This window comes from Gossypium arboreum, chromosome 12 (genome assembly GCF_025698485.1).
Source record: "Gossypium arboreum isolate Shixiya-1 chromosome 12, ASM2569848v2, whole genome shotgun sequence".
Classification (NCBI taxonomy): domain Eukaryota; kingdom Viridiplantae; phylum Streptophyta; class Magnoliopsida; order Malvales; family Malvaceae; genus Gossypium; species Gossypium arboreum.
The window spans coordinates 8,874,528-8,901,253 of record NC_069081.1 but is presented as its reverse complement, the minus strand read 5'-3'; the positions used below and the strand labels follow the sequence as shown (position 1 = coordinate 8,901,253).

Genomic DNA, 26,726 nt, shown 5'->3' with positions numbered 1-26,726 from the left:
AAATTAGCTCAATTGAAAGACGACAAATTGTTGTAGAAAAGAAAGATGATACAGACTAGTACGGTAAAAAATTTTAGCGTTGATGCACATGGATGCTTAAGGTGCCGAGATCGAGTTTGTGTTCCCGCTAAATCTGAATTGAAAGAGTTAATACTCCGAGAGGCACATGATGGTTCATTTGCTTTACACCCAGGAGGCACAATGATGTATCGTGATCTACGAAATCTATATTGGTGGCCCGGAATGAAAAGAGATATAGTTGAATATGTTGGTAAATGTCTTACATGTCAGCAAGTAAAGGCAGAACATCAGGTTCCTACTGGATTGCTTCAGCCGATAAGTATTCCTGAGTGGAAATGGGATCGTATCACAATGGATTTTATTATGGGATTGCCACTGTCGGCGAGCAAAAAGAATGCTATTTGGGTAATAGTTGATCGACTTACTAAGTCAGCGCATTTTATAGCAGTCAAAATAGATTGGTCATTGCAGAAGCTTGCAGAAGTGTATATTTGAGAAATTTTTAGATTGCATGGTATTCCAATATCTATAATCTCAGATCGAGATCCTTGATTGACATTAAGATTTTAGAGACAGTTATATAAGTCACTAGGCACACGGCTTAATTTCAGCACAGCATTTCATCTGCAGACTGACGGACAATCCGAACGGGTAATTCAAATATTAGAAGATATGCTTCGGGCTTGTATCATTGATTTTGAATCAGGTTGGGAACGTTATTTACCTTTAGCTGAATTTGTGTATAATAATAGTTTCCAATCAAGTATTCAGATGGCTCAGTATGAAGCATTGTATGGACGAAGATGTAGATCACCTGTGTGTTGGACAAAATTGAATGAAAGAAAAGTGATTGGACCGGAATTGATTCAAGAAACAGAAGAGACAGTCAAGAAAATACAAGAAAGATTAAAAGCTACATTTGATAGACAAAAGTCCTACATTGATTTGAAACGACGGGACATTGAGTATTCAGTTAGGGATAAAGTATTTCTTAAAGTTTCTCCGTGGAAGAAAGCGTTGAGATTTGGTCGGAAAGGTAAATTGAGCCCTCGTTACATTGGGCCATATGAAATTGTAGAAAGAATTGGACCAGTTGCTTATCGATTAGCTTTACCTCCGAAATTACAAAAGATACACGATGTTTTCCATGTTTCAATGCTATGCAAATATAGATCAGATCCTTCTCATGTCATTTCTATTGAAGATATTGAGATTCAACCGGATTTGACTTATGAAGAAGAACCAGTTGAGATTCTAGCACGAGAGATAAAAGAATTAAGAAATAAAAGGGTTCCTCTAGTGAAAATGCTATGGAAAAGTCATAAGGTGGAAGAAGCGACTTGGGAACCGGAAGAAACCATGAGAGCTCAGTACCACCATCTATTCTCAGGTAAATTTTGAGGACGAAATTTATTTAAGGGGGAGAAATGTAACGATCCATATTTCACGGGCACCGAAAAAGTAAATTTAGGGCCTCCGTCTTAGGAAAACAAGTCCGTAAATATTTATTAAAAATATTTACGAAGTTAGTTATGGGTTGAATTAGATTTTAATTAGCTGAAGTTATTTTTATTAGAAGTAATTAGTAGAAAGGACTAAATTGAGTAAAGCATAAAAGCTTAATCATAGAATAGAGAAAGGGATAAAGGATTAAATTAGTAATTAAACCAAATTAGTGACATGTGTATGCTAGAGAATGAGTACATGTGTATTTAAATTATTAGTACAAATGTATAATATATATATATATTTACTTATTTATTAAGTAAAAGATATTTACTTACTATTATTATTATTATTATTATTATTATTATTATTATTATTATTATTATTATTATTATTATTATTATCTATTAATTGAGATAATGACAAATGTATGGTATGGGATTAATACATGTGTACATGTGTGTATGAATACACATATAGTATTTTATTTGTATTAATTAGATATTTTATTAATTATTAATTTAGTAAATGAAAGTAATAATAAACAAATCATAAAAAATAGAATAGAAAAGTTACAGAGAAAGTCACGAAAATTGGGGAAAGTAAGAAGAAAAGAAAATAAAAAGGAGAAATTAGGGTTTGAAAGCTTGGAAGTTAAATTGGTAAGTCAATTAAGTCCCTTTCTTTGTGCTATTGATGTTTTTGGAGTCTTACAGTAAAGTACTCTTGAATTTGTGTGGAAATATTGAAAGTTGATAGACCTTTGAGTAGGGTTTATGTTGAATAAATGATGAAATTAGGGATCAAAATTGATAGAATTGTTAATTAGAATTGATTAGAGGACTAAATTGTAAACTAGGCTATAAGTTTTGAGTTTATGGGCTAAATTTAAAGAAGTTTGAAATTATGGTAAAATAATGAAAATTTGATGGTTATATTGAAGTTTTGATGGAAATTGAATAAGAAAATGATGTGAATTGTAAAAAGGAAGAAGATGAAAATGGTTAGGACAAATTTGGGATTTAAGTAAAAGTTGCATGAAAAGTTATTATTTTATATAAAATATGTGTGTTATTAATTAATTGTACTTATGCTAATTTTCGTAGCAAACAAGGAAACTGAGGTGTCGAATACGAAGGGAAAGGAAAAAGTGATCGAGGAATAGTTCGAGAAAATTATCGGTTTGTATTATTATAATTCAAGTTATTTATTATTAAATGTTTAATTTTAATATATGTGTATGGAATTTGAATGCGAGGTAAATGTTGATATTTAAGTTGAATGTGAATTAGATTTATTTGATGAATAAATATATGCATGTGAAATTGAATTGTATGATTGAATTGAGTAATGTTGGTGTGCATATGAATTTGAATTGAGAAATATGTAAGAAAATGTGGTCAAAGTGTAATTGATGTGAATTGACTGAAATAGAGGAAGTAATCTAATACCCTATTAACTAGTCGGGCTTAGTGGATATAGTTGGCATGCCATAGGATTGGAAAGGTTCAAGGATACTTCGACTTCGAGTCGATGAGACACTTGGTGTATCATTATTACTTCGGATAGATTCGATGAGGCGTTGGTTGCCACTTTGCTTCGGCTTAGCCGATGAGACGTTGGTCGTCACTTATTTGCTTCGAACTATCCGATGAGACGTTGGTTGCTATTCAGGTGTGTTTGGTTGGATCCGCGTATCTGCCAAAATCGAGTCATGTTAATAGGGGAAAATAAATGAAATAATAAAATCAAATGAATTTGATTAATTGAGCTATCGAATGAAATGAGAAAGCGATATTGTAAGATGGAATGTGAAATGAAATTTGTAAAGAGATTGAAGGCATGAACCAAAGGTCCATGAAGTATTTATATTTGATATGTGAATTGAATAATTATATGTGGTTGAGAGATGAATCAAAGGTTCATGAGTTATTTGAAATCTCATTGATGATTTATTGGATTTATCATTGGAAATGATATAATGGAAATATGATAGTTTGGTATGAATTTATATATATGATTTGTATGTATGATTTACTAATTATCTATGTATGTTATGATATTTTATTGTTGTTATAATTTGAATTATGATAATACCACTGAGTATTTCCAATACTCGATTGTCTGATTGTTTCGATAAGGCGAGTTAGGTAAAGTTTAAGTTCAGTCAAGCATCCGAGTCAATCCCGACCTCAGCTCAATTTTGGTGATGCGTCTATCTTTTAGAAATGTGGCATGTACTAGGTTTAGTGTTTGTCACTTGTAAATGTTTTATATTTTGAATGTAAATGTGGTGCATAATCCTTAAGAGGTAATGAAATGAATGAATGAAAATTTGCTAATTTTGAAGGGTTTGATGAATGTTATTTGATCAAGATTTATAAGTAAATGTTTTGGGCATGTAACACCCCTAACCCGTATCTGCTGCCGGAACAGGGTTTTGGAGCATTACTACCATTTGCAGATCACTTAAAAAAATTTAAATTCTTACCGAGTCAATGCATCATATAAATAAATATATTACCATTCAATCAACAGTTTGGCACTTGTATAAGCATCAAACAGAAACATTGTTAGTATACTTGCACTTATCTCATATAAATTCAACATTGATATATCTATTTTCTCGACATATCGCACTTGAGTTTAATAATAGTCTCAACTTACATAATTTTCTTGTATCAGCATATCAAGGATAATCATATGTGTACATGTCATGAAACTTATCATGCTCTTACTGTTTCTTCATAAGCATATATCATTCATTTCATTATATCAATATTTCATGCTCCATCATTTCCATATATTTTATGTATATTTATTCGGTAATAGCTTATATCTTAACATAAATTATATTCCATGTACTTATACTTATTTCTATCTTCATAATTATTTTATACAACTATTTTGTACATATATTGCCATATGACCAGTTCTTGTAAACATTTCACACAACCATTTCATATAATCATTCGTGATCTGATACATATTACCTAAATATCAATTATTCAACAGATGTCATAGCGTTTCCCATCCACGGCCTTATTTATCTTTGACATGATGCCATAGTGTCTTTCAACTATGGTTTTACTCATTTTCTGTCATGTTGCCATGATATCTTTCAACCATGGTCTTGTTCATTTCATATCACGTTGCCATGGTATCTTTCAACCATGGTCTTACACATTTCATATCAGGTTGCCATGGTATCTTTCAACCATGGTCTTACACATTTCATATTAGGTTGCCATGGTATCTTTCAACCATGGTCTTACACATTTCATATCAGAGAGCACACTCTCGCGAACCTCATCCTTACAGTGGGATTACCAGTCCAGGCTAAATCCCCTGTAATATAAACTCATAGAGTATTGTCAGGATTACCAATCCAGGCTAAATCCCCTGCAACGACAATTACTCTAATGAGCTTGGATCTGAATTACCAGTTCAGGCTAAATTCAGACCTAATTCGGATTACCCGTCCGGGCTAAATCTATTTTACGTGTATTCTTCGGGAGGGCTATATCAGAATAGGATCACCCGTCCGGGCTAGATCCTTTTTACCGTCAATTCCTTTTCAGAGATCCATCGAAATTTCCTTTCATTCAACTGGGATTTCTTCCCCTTTTTATCAAATACATCAGTGTTTCATTAATTTTTATACAATGAACGTTCAAATCATATTCACATCAATAACATGCAATCTCAAGCATTTAAGAATATAATTCAAGTTACACGAACTTACCTCATTGCTTGTTTGTGTTTATAATTTCATTAATCTGATATCTTTTCTTTTCCACGATCAAGTCTCATAGTTGAGTCGTCCGGATCTTTATAAATAAATTTGATCACCATTTTCATTCATTTCAAATTCTAATGCATTTAATTAATGCTCTAGGCAAAATTACCATTTTTCCTCTAAACTTTTAATTGATGACTATTTCATCCTTAGGGTCAGGAAAATAAGATTCTTGTAATTTAATCCTTATTTCCAGCTATTATTCTCATTTGTATTGATAACAGTCCATGAATTCTATAAAATATCAGAATTTTCCATAATTTCAACACTTTTCAATTTAATCCCTAAAACATGTTTTCCCCCGATCTTGAACTAAATTAATAATTTCATTCAATTTTGTAATTTAAATAATAAAATAATCTATTTCATGCAATTTGGTCATTTCTGACATTTTTACAAAATTACCCATAAAGTTTTACTTTTATTCAATTAAGTCCCTGAGCCTAAAATATACAAATTAGCCATGCTAGATGAATATTCATACATATTTTTCTTCCTCCTCCCCATCCCACATCCTTAATGTAGATAACACACTTATAAGTAACATTATCCATAATTTTTATTATTTACTTTTACAAATATTCAAGTTGTCTATCCGCGTCATAGTCACTAAATTATTTATATCTGGAGCTATAGAACTCCAAATTAAGATAAAATAATTTTACCAGAAACCAGACTCATATATCTTCTTACCATAAAATTTTCACAATTTTTGGTTTATCCAACAAGTACAGTTTATTCTTTAAAGCTATTCTTTAAAGCTACCCCTGTTCTGCTGTCTAACAGTTCTGGCCCTTTTTCACTAAAAATTAATTATCTCCTTGTACAGAATTCGAATGATGTTCCCATTTGTTTCTATTGAAAATAGACTCATTAATTATTCTAAAAATATAAATTTAAACCCCTAATTATTTTTATCCATTTTTTTATGATTTTACAAAGTTAGAACAGCGGAACCCGAAATCATTCTGACCTTGTCTCACAAAATTCATCATATCTCATGATTTACAATTCTATTACTTACATCATTTATTCTATAAGAAACTAAAGTTAATAAGATTTAATTTTATATTTTATTCATCCTATAATTAGATTTATACAACTTTTGATGATTTTTCAAATTTAGACTACTGCTGCTGTCCAAAACTGTTTTAGTACAAGATATTAATTACCATGTTATAACACCCTTAGTTTCTTTTTCTACACCATTTCTCATCACTTTCTCTTATTTTCTCTTCATTAACATATCAAGAACATAGGACCTTATGTAAGAAAACTCTACTATAACATTATTTTCATGCTTTGTCAATAATAACAAACTTAAAAACATATTGAAATCTTGATATACTTACCTTGTTCTATTGATACTAATCTTTAACTTGATTTTCTCTCTCCTCCAACTTCTATTTCTTGAATCCAACTTGATATTCTAACTCCTCATGGTCTCCTTAACATTTTTCTCACTTAGTAGCTATGGAAATTCTTTTGATTTCTAGGTGAAAATGGTGAATTTTTGGTGGAAAGACCAAATTGTAAAGAAAATAAAATTTCTTTCTTTTCCTTCTCTTCTAACGTTGGTTGCATGCATGGAAAGATGATGAAAATTCTTCATCTTTCCTTCCTTTTATACTAAATAATTAATAATGAAATAATAATGAAATAATAATAAAATATCTCATTAAAATAATATATATCTAATTAAATAATCATAAAATATCATCAACATCATCATTACTTTCTAGATTTCTCTCTCTTCCAATTGACCATTTTGCCCTTTATTATCTTTTAAAATTCCATCATTGAGTCATCATTTAATTTAGTAAAATTACAATTTAGTCCCTCATAGTTCTTCACCTATTCAATTTGGCCCTAATTCATCAATTTTCTTTAATATCTAGATCATTCCACTCTTAAAATATTTACACTATTGGTCCTTCAACTTTTTCACATTTACACTTTAACCCCTCAAATTTTGAGTATTGTGCAACAAAACTTTTCTCATTTTTATAATTTAGTCCTTTCTTGAATTAATATATCATAATATACTTCTCAATATTGACATAACTCAAAATTTCCCTTTTTGTCACTTTATTTCCTTATTTTACTATATCAAGGATAATATCTTACTGTAAAAATTTTCAGAGTATTACAGGGCATGAATTAGCTGTGTTTAGTATGTGAAAATAGCTTAAAAATGGTGAAAACTCATGTTTTCACACGGCCAAGTCATATGGGCGTGTGCCCAGGCCGTGTGGCAAAGTCATATTTGCCCACAAGTTAGTCCTACGGCTGTGTGAGTAAGTCAGATCTGTCCATAGGCAGGCTACACGGGCATGTTCCAGGCCACATAGGCATGTCCCAGGCCACCACACGGGTGTGTACCCCTATTCTCAAGGAAAAGTTACCAAAGTTCCTGGTTTAATCCCAAAACACTTTCTAAGTATATTTTGGGCCTCGTAGGTTCATATTAGGGACTTAAAGGTGGAATTTGAGAAATTTTAAATTAAAATATAGATTTATAACTTGGTGTTGTTCGTTATTAGTGTTTAATTCTAGTAATGCCTCGTAACCCTGTTCCGGCGATGTGTTGAGGTTAAGGGGTGTTACACTACGAGACCTTAAAACTTGCTTAAAAGAGATTCGGGACTAAACTGATAACATTTAAAAACTTTGGGAAACTTAGAAAATTTTCATGCATACAAGTTTCACACGCCCGTGTGAACAGGCCGTACAAGCCGTGTGAAAACAGTGCATATATACTGACTTGCATCACACGACCGAAGACACGCCCGTGTGCCATGACCGTGTAAAATCCTGAGGGTATACTGACCTGGCCACACGATCAGCCACACACCCATGTGCCAGCCCGTGTGCCACACACGGCCAGTACACACGCTTATGTATCTAAGCCGTGTAACTCTCTAACTTGTTTTAACTAGGATTTTGCGATCACACGGTCGAGTCACATGCTCGTGTGCTCATCCGTGTGGCACGAAAATAGGCTGGACTTAAGCCATTTTTCCCACCTATCTTTCATGTACCTAAAGGCATGGATTGGCATCATTTTAACATCAAATAGGCAATTAATAATGACCATTTCATGCACATTTCATACCATTTTACATCTATTCCTTTACTACTCATTTAATGATCATAATCTAGCTCAAAAGTATACCCACTTCACATGATTCATTATTCAAACTTACCTACTAAATCATACACCGATTCATTAATCTTTGCAAAACAATGTGGCATCCAAACATCAAGCAATTAGCCAACTAAAAGCATCATTCCCAATTAGGCCATTATACACCATCAATAATTAGTCATTTGTGCATCTCAAAACCACACCAAGATTACCAAATACACAAGGCACACATATATACATCACATACCATATTGTAATTCATACTATAAGCCAAATGCTATCCATCATCAACATTATATTCAAGCCAACTCATATGGATAAATCCACAACTCAAAATATACCATAATATCACTAGCCTATACATGTCATATATCATATTTATAAAGTTTCAAAAGTACCAACTAAGTGATCGATAGTGTGATGACGTTTTCCAACGATCCCCGAGTCTGAGCTAGCTTTGAATATCTATAAAATAAGGAAAGAATACACCAAGTAAGCTTTTAAAGCTTAGTAAGTCCATATGATATACCATTCATTAAATTAAACATATGACATGAAATTCAAGATTTTTAACAAACTTTTCACATGCTTATTTATAAGCTTATATACAAACTTTGTAACTTCATTGATTTCAAGCTCATAACATATATGTACATACTTGTACCAATCAAAAACAAGTTCATATATTCACGGAATGCCGTCACATACTCGATGTCTCGCAGACTAAGTGCCACAATCAATGTTCCGCATACTAAATGCCATAATGAATGTCTGCATACTAAGTGCCATAATGAATGTCCGCAAACTAAGTGCCATAATCAATGTCTCACACACTAAGTGCCGCACATAGCCGAAGCTATCTCAAATTACACACTAAGTGCCAAATTTAGCCGAAGCTATATTGAACCGCACACTAAGTACCATATTTAGTTGATATGTCCTCAAACATAACAATAGTCACATATATACAATTTATACGATATCAAAGAATTAAAAGCATAAATATAACAATGCTTAGTACATATGAACTTACCTTGGATGTTAACACGACGAATCGAATCGATTATTCGATAACTTTCGTTTCCCCCCGATCTAGGTCTGAATTCCACCTTTCTTGATCTAATTGTATTCAAAATTAACTTATTCAACCATCTATTCATTCAATTTAGTCCAAAACAATCTTTAAGGCATATTTACTCTTTTACCCCTAAACTTCTTCCATTTTCACAATTTAGTCCTTATTTCATAAAATCACAAATTCATGAAATTTAAGACTAACCCATGCAATCCAAATTACCGTAATGCCCCTATCAAACCATAATTTTCATTTATTTCACAATTCAACCACACATTTTTAACATTTCTCAATTTAGCCCCTAAATTGCATTTTCACTAAAAATCACTTAACAAAACTTATTTAACTAACATCAAATATTCATAATTTATCATAATCATCAAAACTCATACATATTCATCAATGGAAACATTCAAAATCTTTAACAGTTTTGCAAATTAGTCCCTAGGCTAGCCAGTACTATTTGCAACGATCTCAAAAACATAGAAATCATTAAAACCGAACTCAAAACATACCTAATTACTTGAAAATAGAGGTGCCGAATCTAAGCCCTAATTTCTTTAATAGAATCGGTTTTGGTTTTCTATTTGGAGAAGATGAATACCATTTATGAATTTTGTTTTATTATAATTAACCTTTAATATACTAATTACTAAGTTAGCCTTAATATTAATTCAATATTTCAATAATGCCAAACCAAATATAATCCACTAACTCATTATTGGGCTATTTACCACATAAGTACCTAAACTTTAGGGTTCTATAGCTATTAAACACCTGTAGCTAATAGAATAACACTTTGCATTTTACGCGATTTAGTCATTTTTCTTAAATTGAACTATTAAACGATAAAATTAGCTCATGACATTTTCACACATATATATTCACATGCTATAAACACCAAAAATAATAGTAAAATAATTTTTGACATCGGATTTGTGGTTCTGAAACCACTATTTCAATTTAGCTAAAACCGGACTGTTACATATCAAGAATAAAAATGGTAAACCAACTCACTTCAGTGTTCCTAATGAACCTCTAACTTAGGGTTCTATTCAATCATCTAGTCATTAACCTAGCAGGGCCTCTCAGCCTTCTACTAACCTAATGAGTCGGCAAGTACTACTTATCTCTCGATATCACAGGTCAGACCAGGTTGGGTTAAGGTTTTCACGTTAGACTATTCCAATCTCGGGTTCATATCTACCTAAATGACTTCCTAGGGTTGTCAAGCCTACAGTTTAAGTTCTTTCTTTCCCAGCCAAGTAATATGCTAAGAAACCTTAAAACAATTATTAATTTCCATATCCACTTGTTAATCTCCCTACAAATTTAGTTACCCATGGACATAATAAATTCAAACTCTAAATTGAATGTAAACATCATAATAATATTAACAAATAAAGTAAAAGAGTAGAAATTAAATCCTGATTAAAAATTTAAGTACAAAAATTGAAATCTGTTGATAGTGTTGAAGATCCACAATCATTGTGAAGAACAATGAAAATAACTTGAATGAAAAACTAAAAATAAAATCTAATTTACAAAGAAAACTAAAAACTAAAAGTTAAATAATATTGTTTAGGTTAAAGTCCTCTTGAATAAGGTTATAATGTTGTTTATATAGGCCAAAAATCTAAAAGACTAAAGTGCACTTTCGTTTATAATGTCAATTAAGGCTTTAGGTTGTAAAAGACCCCAATTGCCCTTAAAAATCTCATTCTGCTCCCTATATTGCGACATCAAACTCCCCGTGTTGCAACATAGTGACCAGCTTGGAGCTCCTATGCCTTTGAATGGACTCCTGCATATTTACTAAGAATGTTAGCTTGCCTTTAGGCCTCATCCGACCCCTAAGGTCAGTAAAAGACTCAAAATGTAATTTTTATTGAATTTAACTAAGCAAAGAAAACATAAATAAAACATACTAAAATTGCTTGTATTCAAGCTCCTTGAACACGAAAACTAGTTTAATCTATTACACCGTATTACGACAGATCATAGACCTTACCCTAATTTAACCTAATACAAACTCATGATTGATGAGGAACCCTCCAGATTGTTCAAAAGAATTATACACATCTTTGTTACAAGCACAAGACATCCAATATAACAAACAAATCAAATTCCATCATATTTTAGAAAAAAAAAACATGATAATATAGAGACACAATGATCATCAGATAGCTCAAAATTTCAACCTTAATAGCATAGGTAACTCAAACTGATGAACTCTTATATTGAACGCGCCCATATATTAAACTAACAAATAACCACGACGGATACTTTCTCTGAACATACTGAATCATACTTCTTTTTAAAAAACTTCCTTTAAAACTTATTCGATTTGATCACAGAACTTCTCACACTAAAACTTCAAACAGATTATATATTTAACATGGACTTACCAAAGCATGCCACAAGGTCCAGACAGAACGCCACAAGGGCAACATACAAAATATACCACAAAGGCAATATATAGAGTACGCCACAAATGCTAGCAAAATGCCACAATGGCCAAATTAAAATATGCCATAAAAGTTAACAGAATGCCACCTAGGCGCCTCATGAACTATCATGTTTGTAATATGGATTATCCTAAACTCGCATCGCGTGAGGTTTGCCCATCATCGCCCTAGGACACACAGAGAACCCAGTCAATAAATTTGGCTTATCTGCCCTTTCCAAAATGTGCCATGACCATGGACTTTTCTATAGAATTTTCATGTTAGAATTCATGTTTACTATCCTGACGGACTTTATCGAATACCACTGCAGTGACCAAACTTACATTACAACCTTTTTACACCCAAATACACCCCATTCCTAAACATTTTTAATCTCACATCACATATCCAAAATAAATAATATTCAGGTAGGCTAACTCATTTTCTTAACCAAATTATACTTTAACATATGCTTCATACGCATCAATACAATCACATCACATAGTACTCATTCTAAGCACACACACATAGTTGGTCATACACCTATACACACAATTCATCATATTCTACACTCACAAGAACCTATATCAGGAATTGATCTATCGCAATTCGTTGTAACAGATTAAACTAGTTTTTATACTTAAGGAGCTTAAATATGAGCAAATTTATTATGTTTTATTTAGTTTTTCCAATCTTAGTTTTCATTTAATAAAAAGTGTAATTGAGTCATTTTATGACCTTAGGGTCTGAAGGAGGCCTAAGGGAAGACTAGCATATTTAATAAGTATGTAGGACACTATTCAAAGGTATGAGGACTCAAGGTTGGTCACAATGTTGCAACATGAGGAGTTCAATGTCGCAACATAGGGAACAGAGTGCCAAAATACCAAGTCTGTCACGACACACCTTTGAAGCTGAGCTTGAGCCAAGCAAATTGCCTTCAGTGTCGTGACACAGGCAATGGATGCCGTGACATCGGCCCTGTACATGAAAGCATTAATGAGCTGAGGGCATTTTGGTCCATACAATGAAAATTAATGTAAAAATGTTAGCCGACCTAGGGCTAAGGACGACGACCAACCCTAACATTATAAATAGGCTCATTAAACACTTGAGAATAGACCTCTTCTGTAACTTAAAATTTTTCTTTCAATTTAGTTTTCAATTTTTATTTTTTTTTAGACTTAGGAACTTAGGATTTATTTCAGTTTGTTTTTATTCATGACATTTGGAAAATCTGATTTGTGGATTCAACCAAACACTTTGTAGATTTCTGCGCTTCAATCAATCAATACAATTAGGATTTCTTCTTAAACTTTTATTCTTGACTCATTATTCATGATACTTTTTTTATCACGTTTATATTGCTTATGAGACCCATGAGGAACTAATCTTTTTATAGGGGATTAGTGAGTGGAGGTGTGATTAATTAATATCTATGTAAGGTTTTCTTAGGGAATCAATTGTTTGGGATAGGAAAAACTTAAACCCTAGGCCCGACAACCTTAGGAAGTCATCTAGGTGGGAATTAACCCAAAATTGATATTGTCTATCCGTGAAGCCCTTACCCCAATCCGATCTGAATTGTGAGGTCGATAAATAAATAGTTCTTGCTGACTAGTTAGTTTAGTGGAAGATCGAGAGATCCTGCTAGGGTAACAACTAGTTGATTGAGTAAAAACCAAAAATAGGAATTAGTTATGACCACTGAAGCGAGCTAATCACTCATACTTAGATTTGGTTTAGTTACACATTAGTTTTTCGTTTTCATTATTTTATGCATGTTTTGTTCTTTTCTTACAAAACCTAAATTCTTTACTTTATGTTTTGTCGTAATATAATTTATCTAAAGTACTAATAAGATCTATTTACGTTTAGTTTAATATACTTTAGTACTCGCCTCCTTTGGGTATGATCCTTGGAGAACTTATTGACTCCGTTGTAAAAACTATATTACAACCTGACCTGTAGACTTGCGGACACCGCTTCAATTTTATATCTTTAGTTGCAGTATTCACACTCTGGACTTTAGTACGTCCGATAGCGGTTAGGAATTACAGTATTCACACTTTGGACGTTAGTACGTCTGATAGCGGTTAGGAATATATACTTATTTTCTAGCAATCGTTCATGTACTCATTCACCATTTTTGGAACATTGATCATAAGAGACTTATCTAGAAAGACTTGTAAGAGTCAATATTAAGGACTCACATGATACTCACCTACCGTTGCTACTAGTTCTAGATTCAGACATCTAATTCAAACCAATAGCAACAATTGCTTAAAAAACATGAATTCACCATTAAACCCATTTACAGATAGATTGCCAACATTTCTTTTATAGAAAATCCTCATGTAAGGTTTTTTATTTGTAACTTAATACCCATATACTTCATGGCATCCTTACTCTTAACATGCAAAGTTATCAAACTTACCAGGAGATGAAACATCTCTGTATTTTCCAATAATCCTTAGCTTCTAGCTTACATAAGAAGAGCAACCAACAAATAACATTTAATACTTAAGAAAAAGAAAATATTAAAGAGTTATTCTGAAGGAAAAAGAAACCTTCTCTCGAAGCCTTCTTACACACATATATTGTAACACCCCAAAACTCAGCCTAGACGTTACGATCGAATCTAGAGGAATTACATTAGTTTGTTTAAAATAAAAGAAAACCTAGAATTTGAAATCTAGTTTCAAAAACTATGTGATTCCAAATTATATTATTTTTGAATACTCTTACATGTTATTCAGAAAAACACACGTGCAAAACATATTTATTTTTCAAAAAAGAACTTAATTTAACATTTAATTTTGCAGCAGAAATTTTCAAAGTTTTAGTTTGGTAAATCGTACAATTTTGTAGTTTAAAGTTAAAAACACCAAAAAGTGACTAACAAAACAAAACCTGAAAATAAAGTCTAAAAACAAATTTACAGTTCAAAATATTTAAAAACATAAACTATCTTATTAAATTAATCGAGAAAATAATCCGAGCTCCAACACACCACCCGATCCTAAATTTGTTGATTACCTGAAATTTCAAATATAGAAAGGTGAGCTAACAAGCTCAGTGTGTAACAAAACTCAAATAGAAACACAAATAACATAATAAACAGATTAAAATATTACAGAGAAATTCATCAAACTCAAATGGCAAAATTGTGCATGTATGATTATGTCACTGCGGTGTTTTCAGAAAACAAAATGCATATTTTCAGAAAACTTCCTACCCAACTCCGCTATACACCAAATTAGAGTTCCCCAGAACTCTTCTATCCAAAAACACACCAACAGATAATTGTAGGCAATGCCACAAGAGCTGTAGTTAAAACTACCAGATCAGATATATGTGGTCAAGCCACCATATTACAACCAAGCTGCAAGAATAGATATATGTGATCGAGCCATTAAAGTTGCAGTCAAATTGCCAAAATAAAAATGTGGTTAAATCACCAGATAGTGCAGATCAATAAACTTTCAAAACTTCCTCCTTACAATATTATCTCAACCCCATGCAATGTGAAATGGCATGTAAATACAGAATCTAAATGAAAAGCATGTAAGACATGCAGTTGTACAATAATAGAAATCAAAAGGCATAAAAATTCCACACTTTTGCAGAACAATTGTGTCACAAATTCAACAAAAGCAAATTGGTTTCGCCATAATGTCACATGCATGGTCATATAACAAATTTAGAGATATACTAAATAACATAATTAGACATCATACGCTCATATATAAACTTAGCAAAATAGAACATACCATCAAAATTATCAATATACAGATCATGTATATAGATTTCACATACCTTTTCCACATTACTTAAAGTATCAAATTATCAAATATCATGTTTTCAAGTCATATTTCTACAGTATGGACGGTATGAAGTGGCTAAATACTCATCACGAATAAATATGACCCTAAGGGAAATTTCTTAAAAATGGGTTTACACGGCTTAACACACACTTGTGTAGTCCACATGGCCCAATTAACCCAGGCCGTATGACACACACAGTCTATCACGCAGCCGTGTGACATCAATAGTAGGTTTTTAGGGATCACGCCGTTTACTATTTTTTGAGTTTTCTATTACACGCCTTTTTTTTCTGATCCTAACACCACTGTAAGGATTCTAATACTTAAACCAACATTTGGAAATCGATTAATTAACACGAATTACTAAGAATTCACTCACAAATTCGGCCACAACAGATTAAATTTAGATCTTAACCAAAAACGCAAATAAGCCTCTCAACATTCCAAAACTTACCCAAAACATAACAATAGTCCCTAAAACCTCCTAACTCGCTAGAAATACGTCTTGTGAACCACAATCTTCACCTATCAGATTTATCAAATCAGTTAGAATGTGGATTATCGAATCATTAACTCACCCATCTTGAACGCGAAAACGATACTAATCAAATAAATAGAGAAGATACAGACAATAGTACTTACACCGAGACGACATAACTCTCCCTTGATTAAGAACACGACACCACAATGCTGATGGCAATATAGAGGCAAGAAATCAATTTAACAAAACCAAAAAGAACCAAGGCAAGGGCACGATCTCCAAAGAAGTATAATAAAGAGACGAGCGAGGGAAAAAAAGAAAAGAGTAAAAGGGAATAGAAACAATGATTAAAAGAAATTCTTAGTAGTTTCAAGGAGTCAAAAATCAAAAGAAACAAATAGGGAATGTGAGAATGCGGGACGACAAGCAAAGGAGGTTGTTGAGATAATTACTATTTTTTTAAAAAAATAAAGATAAATATTACTAAATCCAACCAACTCTTAATTATCCTATCCAACTACTAGAAATTTAAATCAATCCAACAAACCAATACTAGGGTGGCCCATGATGGAAAATAAAAAATAAAAGTAAATTCCGCTTTAGACACAACGAAACTTGAACTTGGGACCATTGGGTCAGTTAAAGCCTTACCACTAAACCAATGGGCTTATTCTTGCCAATAGTTGGACGAAATTAATTTTTAAGCCAAACATTAAAAGATAGAGGTTTAGGCAAAAATAGCAAAAATGTAAAAAAAAAATGATGTGACCACTGTTAACACAAACACAACATCTAACCACGGAACCAGATTGATTCTCTTGACAAAAATTCCACAATCTTAACTCAAAAACAGAACGTGACCACTCTTAATTGGTTTCACTAACCCCATTTCTACTAACCTAGTTTTTGGGATGTGACATATATAATTTACTTCTGTGTAGTGGAATTTGACAAGTGTCAAGAAATTCAGAATATGCCTTTCCTAATGGCCAACAGAATCCAGAAGAAACATAAATAAAAGTCTTTTCCATATGCTATTTGACTAGTCAATTTAGTTGGTTTACAACCAAATTTAGTTACCATGACTTGCTCTTCACAATGCTTGAACAATTAAACCTATTGTAGCTTTGGCGGTAACCTACACAAGGCCTACTTTTCTTTTATCGAATTCTTTCTTTTACTGAAGAACACATCGAAGACTAAATGCTGATATATTTTCATGGACAGATACTCACTTCGCCAAAACATTAATTCGCCAAAAGCTACAATTTGGCAAACTAGCTACTAGAGTGCGTCAGAACAGACAACTTCATGTCTACGTGCCTTCAATTCGGATCATCCAGATTTGGGGTGTGACACAATACAACTATACAATAAACATGTTAGTTCATTTGCATAACAAAACATAATACCAAAGTCATATACATATACAACCATTTCCATCTTATACCATATACTAACCAAGCTATGTTCAATTTTCTAACATAAACAATTCAATTCAGATTCAATCCTTACATTTCAACTATTTCATTTCTTTTTAATTGTCGTTTTCATTTTTATTTTCGCCCAAAGAACTAAATTAAATTGAATTTGGATATTAGACTTGTATGATCACAAAAGTTGTCATATAAAAAATTGGCTCACACAAGCCTTCCATTATGAAATGGCTCACACAAGCCTTTCATTTAGGTTCGATGATTTCTCACAGAAGCTTTCAAAGAATTCGCAAGACATGCTGGACCTCAAATCATCATATAAACCCTTGATCAAACATCCATTTTCCTTTTTGGGACCCTAATAGCATGCCATTTTTATCCTAATCATTTACTAAGTTCACACGAGCACTGTTATCGTTATCATATTATTTCAAACCCTGTAGTCGTTTACACACTTTTCATATTTCAAATAGCAATCCATATACATTTTAAAACTTGTAACATCATCATATACATGCCATTCAATCATATAAAAATTTCACATCCATTCGATACCATGTATCTATTCTTATTTATCATCTATCTTATATTTTACAATTTAGTCCATTTGATGCCAAAAACATTATATACATAACAATTCAAACTAAAAAGCAAAACCATATAATACAAATATTTCACGAATTAATAAAGTAAGTCTCATATGAACTTACCTGACATTAAGTCTCATATGAACTTACCTGACAAAGACAAAAACAAATAAAACATCGAGGACTTATACATAATTTTACCTTTTCCTCGATTATCCTCTATTTGATTCAATTCCCGATCTATACGATAATTTCATTTCAAATTATCAATTCCAATTACCTTACAGTATTCCATTATAAGCATAAGTCAGTTCAATTTTACTTTTTAAATGTTTCCTAAAATTTTTTATTTTATTCAATTTAGTCCCTAAAAGCCACCTAACGTCCACTAAGTTCTCTAATGTATAATTTCCATTTAAAACATTAGTCTAATTACTATTTTTGTTTTTTAGTAATTAAAAAAATTATAGTTATATATTTTATAACTTTTACAATTTAGTCTTTTATCTTAATTAACTATCAATTCAATAAAATTACTAAACCATAATTTAATATATTACTAAACTAGACTTGTAAATATTAAATAATAATATTTATGGACTCGAACATCGAAAATAGGATTTCAAAACCGTGTTTCTAGCACCACTAAAAAACTAATTGTTATAGACTACAAATGAAACTTAAATTTAAAATTTTGACTTTTAATAATTAATTTTTATAGATAGATTATTTACAACAAATATAAAAGTTATCTTAATATTTTTATCATTACGTGGAGGAATGATAGAGTTTAAATCTATGTTAGAAAGAAAATCTAACCACTACTCTATAAGAATCATAGGAGGAATTATATTAATACATTTAGAAACTAGATTATGTATAAAATTAATTTTTGGAAGATAATTTTTCTTATGAGGAAAATATTTTGTGCATGTTAACTTGTTTTTAATGAGCCTTTTGTATGACTATTTTCCTTATAGTAGAAATTGTATATAATTCTAATAAAAATAGAAGGTAATTCGAGATTATGTGAGTTGGTATTAGTGCTTGTATTGTTTAGGTGTAATGATTTTTTTCCTTTTCTAATAATTTTTTAAATAATCTAAAATGGATTTAAAATTAACTTTGTTGATATGGCATGTGTAGATGTTCACATAGATCTCATGTCAGTATTTAATTAATTTTTAAATTTAAAAATATTTTTATATTTTTATAGATTTTAAATACTTTTAATGATTTGTTACATCAACGTATAAAATAAAATTTCAAAAAAAACCTGTAAAACCTTTGTTAGTTTTAAAATTATTATATTTTAAAATATATTTTGTAACAAGTTTATTTACATATTTCGATTCTCTTAAACATTTTGCAACCAGTCAAAAGCTTTTCTAGAAAGACAAAAAAAAATTGTCTATGAGAATATTTATATCCAATAAAATTTCCTGAATCAACCTTGATATTATTAAGTAAAATTTAACTATAATTTCATCTAATTAACTAATAGATGGAAAAACATGTAGTAATTATTAACGATTATGTTAGGAGGAAAACATGAAGAACTGAAGATTCAATTCAACGCATAAATATTTGGTTTTGATATTTACCTGACTTTAAAAGACTACAAAAAAGAAAAAGGGGGCTACAAATTTTTATAATTTGAAGTTTCCTCTTCGCTTCTGTTCAGAGTTGTTTCTTCAGATTTAATTATTATATAAAGAAAAGGAAAAAAAACGCCTCCTTATATATTTACTTATAATGTTAAAATAAAATTCAAATATAATCGCAGATCTCTTCCTGCTGCAGCATTGCTTGGCTGGTTTTCTAGTTTATATCTTTTGATGGTTGGCCATTTCTTTTTTGGATCTCAATAAAAAGAATTAGATCTATAAGATATATGCTTTGAAATAAAAATCCAAAAATGGACAATGGAGATTTAGAAGGTGGCGGCGGAGACTTAGCCTTTCATGGAAAAGGCGGCCGCAAATATAGCCCGGTCGGGGCTCACGATCGCGCCGTCCTCGAGATGTCTTCCATGGATCCTGGATCTTCCTCCGATTCCAAATCTTGTGTCAGGTAATCACCCCTTTTCTTTCTCTTTTACTGATTTTTTTTTCGTTTATCTTATTCTATAGTTATCTATTATATTGGCAGGAAAAATAACGCAGGAACGCTAGGGAGCTTGGATTCTGATGGAAGGGAAGGTTCGAATCCTGAAAATGGAGGAGCCAATGGTCCTTACCAGGAACATAAGTTGGAATTGTTTGGTTTTGATTCTCTTGTGAGTATTCTTGGTCTTAAAAGGTAAGTTTTCGTTAATGCTTACTCTCCAATTTTGTGCTCAATAATTGAAAGATGTTTGCTTCGTGTTAGTACTTGCTGATTAATGTTTCAAAGTATAATTGCCTAATGACTAATTTTCGGTTGCTGGACAAGTTTCCTTTACATTTGAATTTTTGAACTTATAGTTATTATCTGCGTTTGACTTGTTTCCCAGTATGACAGGAGAGCAAGCTCCTGCACTCTCGAGCCCTAGAGATGGTGAAGATGTTTCCATCACCAGTGGGCAACCAAAGGTAACCGCTCCTTTCACTTTAGCTTGATTGGTTACTCTCATGGTATCCTTCTTTAGTTGGCATTGTGTTTCATCTTCAATGTCAATGTTGTTTTGTTGAGCGAAAGAAAACAAGCTATGATACATTGATAAAAGAAGAATCCTTTGAAGAATACGGGTGATACTATGGATTTGTGATATTACCCTGTTATTAGCTTTTTAGCACTTTTCTGTTTTCTAGTATAGAGAATTGTTGAAAAAGCTAATTTGATTTCCTTCCTTCTAGGCGTATATGTCAATCATGTCCAAATTTTGATAGAGTATTTAGAAATTAATTTATGTGGAATGTTGAAGCTAGGAATGGTTCCTTCAATTACTGCTTGCCTGTCAATTATGTTTGTCTGAGTTGAAATACTATTAAGCATTGTTTAATTTTGTTTATTCCTTGTCCTTAACAAAACATAGTAAACTGTACCTTACGTCCTACTCATGCTGTTCCATGCTCTGTGCTTATATCATGCAGCCTTCTGCTGTCAAAATGGGTACAATGATGGGGGTATTTGTCCCATGCTTGCAAAGTATTTTGGGTATTATCTACTATATCCGGTTTTCTTGGTAAGTCAGTATCTCTTTTGATGTTTAGTTTGTCTTATCATGTATATGCAACAGTGTTGTCCGGGACTAGAATCCTTATATTACCTCAGGTGCAAGGCGCGAAAAAGGCGCTAGCCTGAGTAAAGTAAAGGTTAATATGTTTATGTGCAAATTTCTGTTTGTGTGTGTATACATATGTATATATATGTAATAAGGCTTAAAATATATAATAAACACAAAAGTATAATCTAGTTTATCTACTAAACACGCAATTTTTTAATTAGTCGATATGCATGATTTTCTTGTGGTTCATGTCTGTTGTTCAATACTCAAATACAGAGTTTGAAACTATCCTTTTCTTACTAGTAAAAGTATATCTAATGAAAGAAGTAAGAACAAAAGAAATCGAAGAGAGCTTTAATTAGGTGGGCTCTTTTATGCCTTTCGCCTTCCAAAAAAAGGTGCGCCTAGGCGCACTAGGCATGTGCCTGATCAAATGGGTGTTGCCCAAAAGCGTCTGAGATGCTTTTATTATCTGGTGCAGTTGTGCCTATGCGCATCCCTTGACAACACCAATGTGCAGAAGTGCATGTGCAAATGTAAATTGAATGCATTCTTTGTTTCTAATTAATGGTGCTGGATTTAAATTTTAAGCTGAGCTTCTTTTGCAAGAAATGAATTTCACAGGACATTGTTATGTTTTATTTTATTAATGCTGTACAGATATATATATATATATCCATGAGTCCTTTTCTTTGTGTTGTCTAATAAAAGGGTTTCCCTTAGGGGAAAAAAAAAAAAAAGAAGCCTATTCTGATTTTATGCCCTTGAATTGTAACATATTGCAGGATTGTTGGCATGGGTGGCATTGGTGATGCACTGCTGCTGGTATCACTTTGTGGTCTTTGTACTTTCTTGACAGGAATATCATTGAGTGCTATTGCAACCAATGGTGCAATGAAGGTACACATTCTTATAGTTATATATCCTTGACAGTCATTTTTCAGATCTCATGTGACTCTCATATCTTAGAGATTGTGATGTCTTAGGCAAATGAATTACTTTGGAGTTGGATTCCGGTGTTCTTACCTTGATTTTGGATATTTCTTTCACTAAATAATTCTGTGCCGGGAATCTAGTGACTTTCTTGTTAATTATTTCTTGTTAATTACTACTAGGGTGGTGGTCCATATTATCTCATTGGTCGCGCCCTTGGTCCTGAGGTTGGAGTTAGCATTGGATTATGTTTCTTTCTTGGCAATGCAGTTGCAGGAGCTCTGTGAGTGTATCTTCTGGTTCTTTGCTTTTTTATTTTTATGATACTATTTTCTGCATGGCTCACAGTGAGTTCTGCTACCTTGATAGCTTAATGTGTTATGTATTTAAAAACATTTTACTCATGCTAATACTGGTAACTTCTTTGTGCTTTTGGTTATCCTGTAGTTATGTGTTGGGAGCTGTAGAAACCTTTCTAAAAGCTCTTCCTTCTGCTGGGATTTTTACTGGTAAGGTTTACTGCTGTCAACAGCATAGTTGCTGATAACTTAGTTCTGTACCGTATTTATTGGTTATTGGTAGTAACAGTCATGGTACAGATTCAAATGTATTGAAAAGAACTTTATACCAATTCATTTCTAATATCACCTTGCTTGCAATGCAGAGACCACTACAAAGGTCAATGGCACAGTCTCAGAACCAATACAAAGTATAAGTACACACGACTTGCAAATTTATGGGATTGTTGTGACTATAATACTTTGCTTTATTGTGTTTGGTGGGGTGAAAATGATCAATAGGGTTGCACCTGCTTTCCTTATACCTGTTTTATTCTCGATATTTTGCATATTCATTGGGATTTTTCTGGCTAAGAAGGATGATCCTGCACGTGAGTGTTCTTTCTGTCTCTCTCTCTCTCTATATATATATATATAACATAACAGTGGCATATTGCTTGTTGCAAGCTCTATGTTATTGCTCAAAGTCAATCTAAGTGAAACATGTTGCTTGTGATGCTTGATACAGCTGGAGTTACGGGCTTGAGTTTAGAAAGCTTTAAAGATAACTGGAGTTCAGATTATAAGAATACAAATAGTGCTGGGATCCCTGACGCTGAAGGAAATGTGCACTGGAACTTTCAGTAAGAATCTTCAAGGCTCCAACCTTCGTAATTACTAGAGTTAAATTTTTATAAAGTGCTCGTGTTCTGATTGTTCATGATCAAAGGATAAGGCATTATCTCTGGAGGACAATTTTAGACAAACGTCTGGTTCTCTTGATTATGTTCAATTCCTGTTGTTGATCCTACAGATAAAGCACCAATAAGTACACTTTCACCTAATTGTATTGAAACTTGTTTGATAATGGAGTTTGGAGGAAACAGATCCTAAGCTTAATCGGTGGCCATCCTGCTGTTCCAAATCTCTTTCTCCACCTAACTATCCAAAGATGGAAAATGTTGTTCCCCTGCCATCAAGTTTTGATATTCATTAACCAACATTTTGTCTCAAGCCTGATGTGATGGATTCTTTTCTTTCATATAGTTTCTAACTGCTTTTTATTTCTATGTTTCTTCAGTGCTTTGGTCGGTCTCTTTTTCCCAGCCGTGACAGGAATCATGGCTGGTTCAAATCGGTCCGCCTCACTTAAAGACACCCAGCGTTCTATCCCCATCGGGACGTTGGCTGCCACACTTACTACTACTGGACTCTATTTAGTTTCCGTCTTACTTTTTGGAGCTGTAGCCACCAGAGACAAGCTTTTGACTGACAGGTATCATTTTTTCTTTTTCTCACTAAAATTCTCCATGGATTCTGCCGGCAACATTTCTCCTTTGCATTCTTTTCTTTAGGAATTATGGTATTGTCATAATGCTAAACCACTTTTGATGCAGGCTACTTACAGCTACAATTGCTTGGCCTTTTCCAGCTATCATTCATATCGGAATTATTCTTTCAACTTTAGGTGCAGCGCTTCAAAGCTTGACTGGTGCCCCTCGCCTTCTCGCAGCAATAAGCAATGATGATATTCTTCCTGTTCTCAATTACTTCAAAGTTGCAGAAGGGAGTGAGCCTTACATGGCTACCCTTTTTACTGCCTTCATCTGTATGGGTTGTGTGATTATTGGGAACCTAGATCTTATCACGCCAACTGTAACCATGTTTTTCCTTCTATGCTATTCTGGTGTGAACTTGTCCTGCTTCCTTCTAGATCTTCTAGATGCTCCCAGTTGGCGTCCTCGATGGAAATTTCATCACTGGAGCTTCTCTCTCCTTGGAGCATCACTTTGTATTGGTAGGCCAAATTGCATCCATTGTATTTAACAATTTGTGCCCCTTCTAGTTGGAAAAAGAAAAAATCCTGTATATTGGCATGCATTTGGCTAATTATAATTTCATTGGAAAGTAATGGTCACAGCTGTTTTGTTTGCTGCAGTGATCATGTTCTTGATCTCATGGTCGTTCACTGTAGTGTCTCTGGCCCTTGCAAGCCTGATATATTATTATGTGAGCATTAAAGGAAAAGCTGGGGACTGGGGGGATGGTTTCAAAAGTGCTTATTTTCAACTAGCTCTTCGCAGCCTTAGATCTTTAGGAGGTACGTCATACATTATGCATATCTTTACCAATTGCATTCTGTATGTATATGCATGCTCTACTTGTATTTTATGCATATAGACACGAGTATTGCATCTTGCGTTCCTGTTGATGTATCATTTTGTTTGCAGCAAACCAAGTTCATCCAAAGAATTGGTATCCCATTCCTCTTATATTCTGCCGGCCTTGGGGTAAGCTGCCAGAAAATGTACCTTGCCATCCAAAACTTGCCGACTTTGCTAACTGCATGAAGAAGAAAGGCCGTGGAATGTCCATATTTATCAATATACTAGATGGGGACTATCATGAACGTGCTGAAGATGCCAAGGCTGCCTGCAAACAGCTTGATACCTACATTAACTACAAGAATTGTGAAGGTGTTGCAGAAATAGTTGTGGCACCCAATATGAGTGAAGGCTTCCGTGGAGTTGTGCAGACAATGGGTCTCGGCAACCTTAAGCCCAATATTGTAGTGATGCGATACCCAGAAATATGGCGTCGTGAGAACCTAAAAGAAATCCCAGGCAGATTTGTTGGTATAATTAACGACTGTATTGTTGCAAATAAGGCAGTTGTCATTGTCAAGGGCCTGGATGAATGGCCCAATGAGTATCAAAGGCAGTATGGTACCATTGATTTGTATTGGATTGTGAGAGATGGTGGTCTCATGCTTCTTCTGTCACAGCTTCTTCTTACGAAAGAGAGCTTCGAGAGCTGTAAGATTCAGGTCTTCTGCATTGCGGAAGAGGATACCGATGCAGAGGGCCTCAAGGCTGATGTGAAGAAGTTTCTATATGATCTTCGGATGCAGGCTGAAGTGTTTGTTATAGCGATCAAGTCATGGGATGTACAACCAGAGAATGGATCTCAGCCAGATGAGTCAAAAGAGGCGTTTACCGCTGCTCAGCAACGGGTGGCTGATTACTTGGCAGAAATAAAGGAAACAGCAAAGAAAGAAGGGACCCCATTAATGGCTGATGGAAAGCCTGTAATTGTGAATGAGCAACAAGTGGAGAAGTTTCTATATACAACTTTGAAGCTGAATTCAACGATATTAAGATATTCTAGAATGGCTGCGGTTGTGCTTGTAAGCTTGCCGCCACCTCCTGTGAGCCACCCAGCATACTGCTACATGGAATGCATGGATTTGTTGGTCGATAATTTGCCCAGACTTTTGATGGTAAGAGGGTATCGTAGAGATGTTGTAACTTTATTCACATAGTTTCTGGTTTGATTATTCAATGGAGACTGTATTTGTGTTACTGTGCATATAGGCTTTGCCCTCTATTCCCATCTTGTCAAAGTGTTGCATTCATTCTTTTTCTGCCATTCTGACCAATGGCATTATTTTATTTTGTTTACTTTCTTTTCTTTAAAAATAGTAGTAGTTTATTATAATATTAATATAAGGCTTAATTCACTATTGGGTCCTCAAAGTGTACTTATTTTTCCATTTTGGTATTTAAACTTTATTTTGTCTCAATTTGATACCTGAAATATCCTTCTGATATGGTTTTTAGTCCAAAAGTTGATTGACTTTAAAATATATTTTTTCAACCAATTAGAGAATGTCACATAGTGGACTTCATATTTTCATAAAAATATTACTTAAATTATTTTTACTTAAAAATATATTTATTAACATTTAATTTAATTAATAAAATTATTTTAATTCATTTTTCTCACCTTCTCTCTTCCTCTCTCCACCATCTTCTTCCCCA

At 33.0% G+C, this 26,726-nt stretch overlaps 1 protein-coding gene across 1 annotated transcript; it reads left to right on the top strand.

The window, feature by feature from the left end:
* The first annotated feature begins 19,629 nt into the window (after window positions 1–19,629).
* Window positions 19,630–26,441, top strand: LOC108479623 (cation-chloride cotransporter 1). Its single transcript, XM_017782338.2, has 13 exons — window positions 19,630–20,340; window positions 20,419–20,568; window positions 20,762–20,840; window positions 21,342–21,433; window positions 22,261–22,375; window positions 22,591–22,691; window positions 22,856–22,917; window positions 23,073–23,297; window positions 23,435–23,549; window positions 23,987–24,181; window positions 24,303–24,703; window positions 24,845–25,006; window positions 25,137–26,441. The coding sequence occupies exons 1-13, from the start codon at window positions 20,186–20,188 to the stop codon at window positions 26,225–26,227; spliced, it is 2,943 nt and encodes a 980-aa protein (XP_017637827.1). The 5' UTR covers window positions 19,630–20,185; the 3' UTR covers window positions 26,228–26,441.
* Window positions 26,442–26,726: the final 285 nt, after the last annotated feature.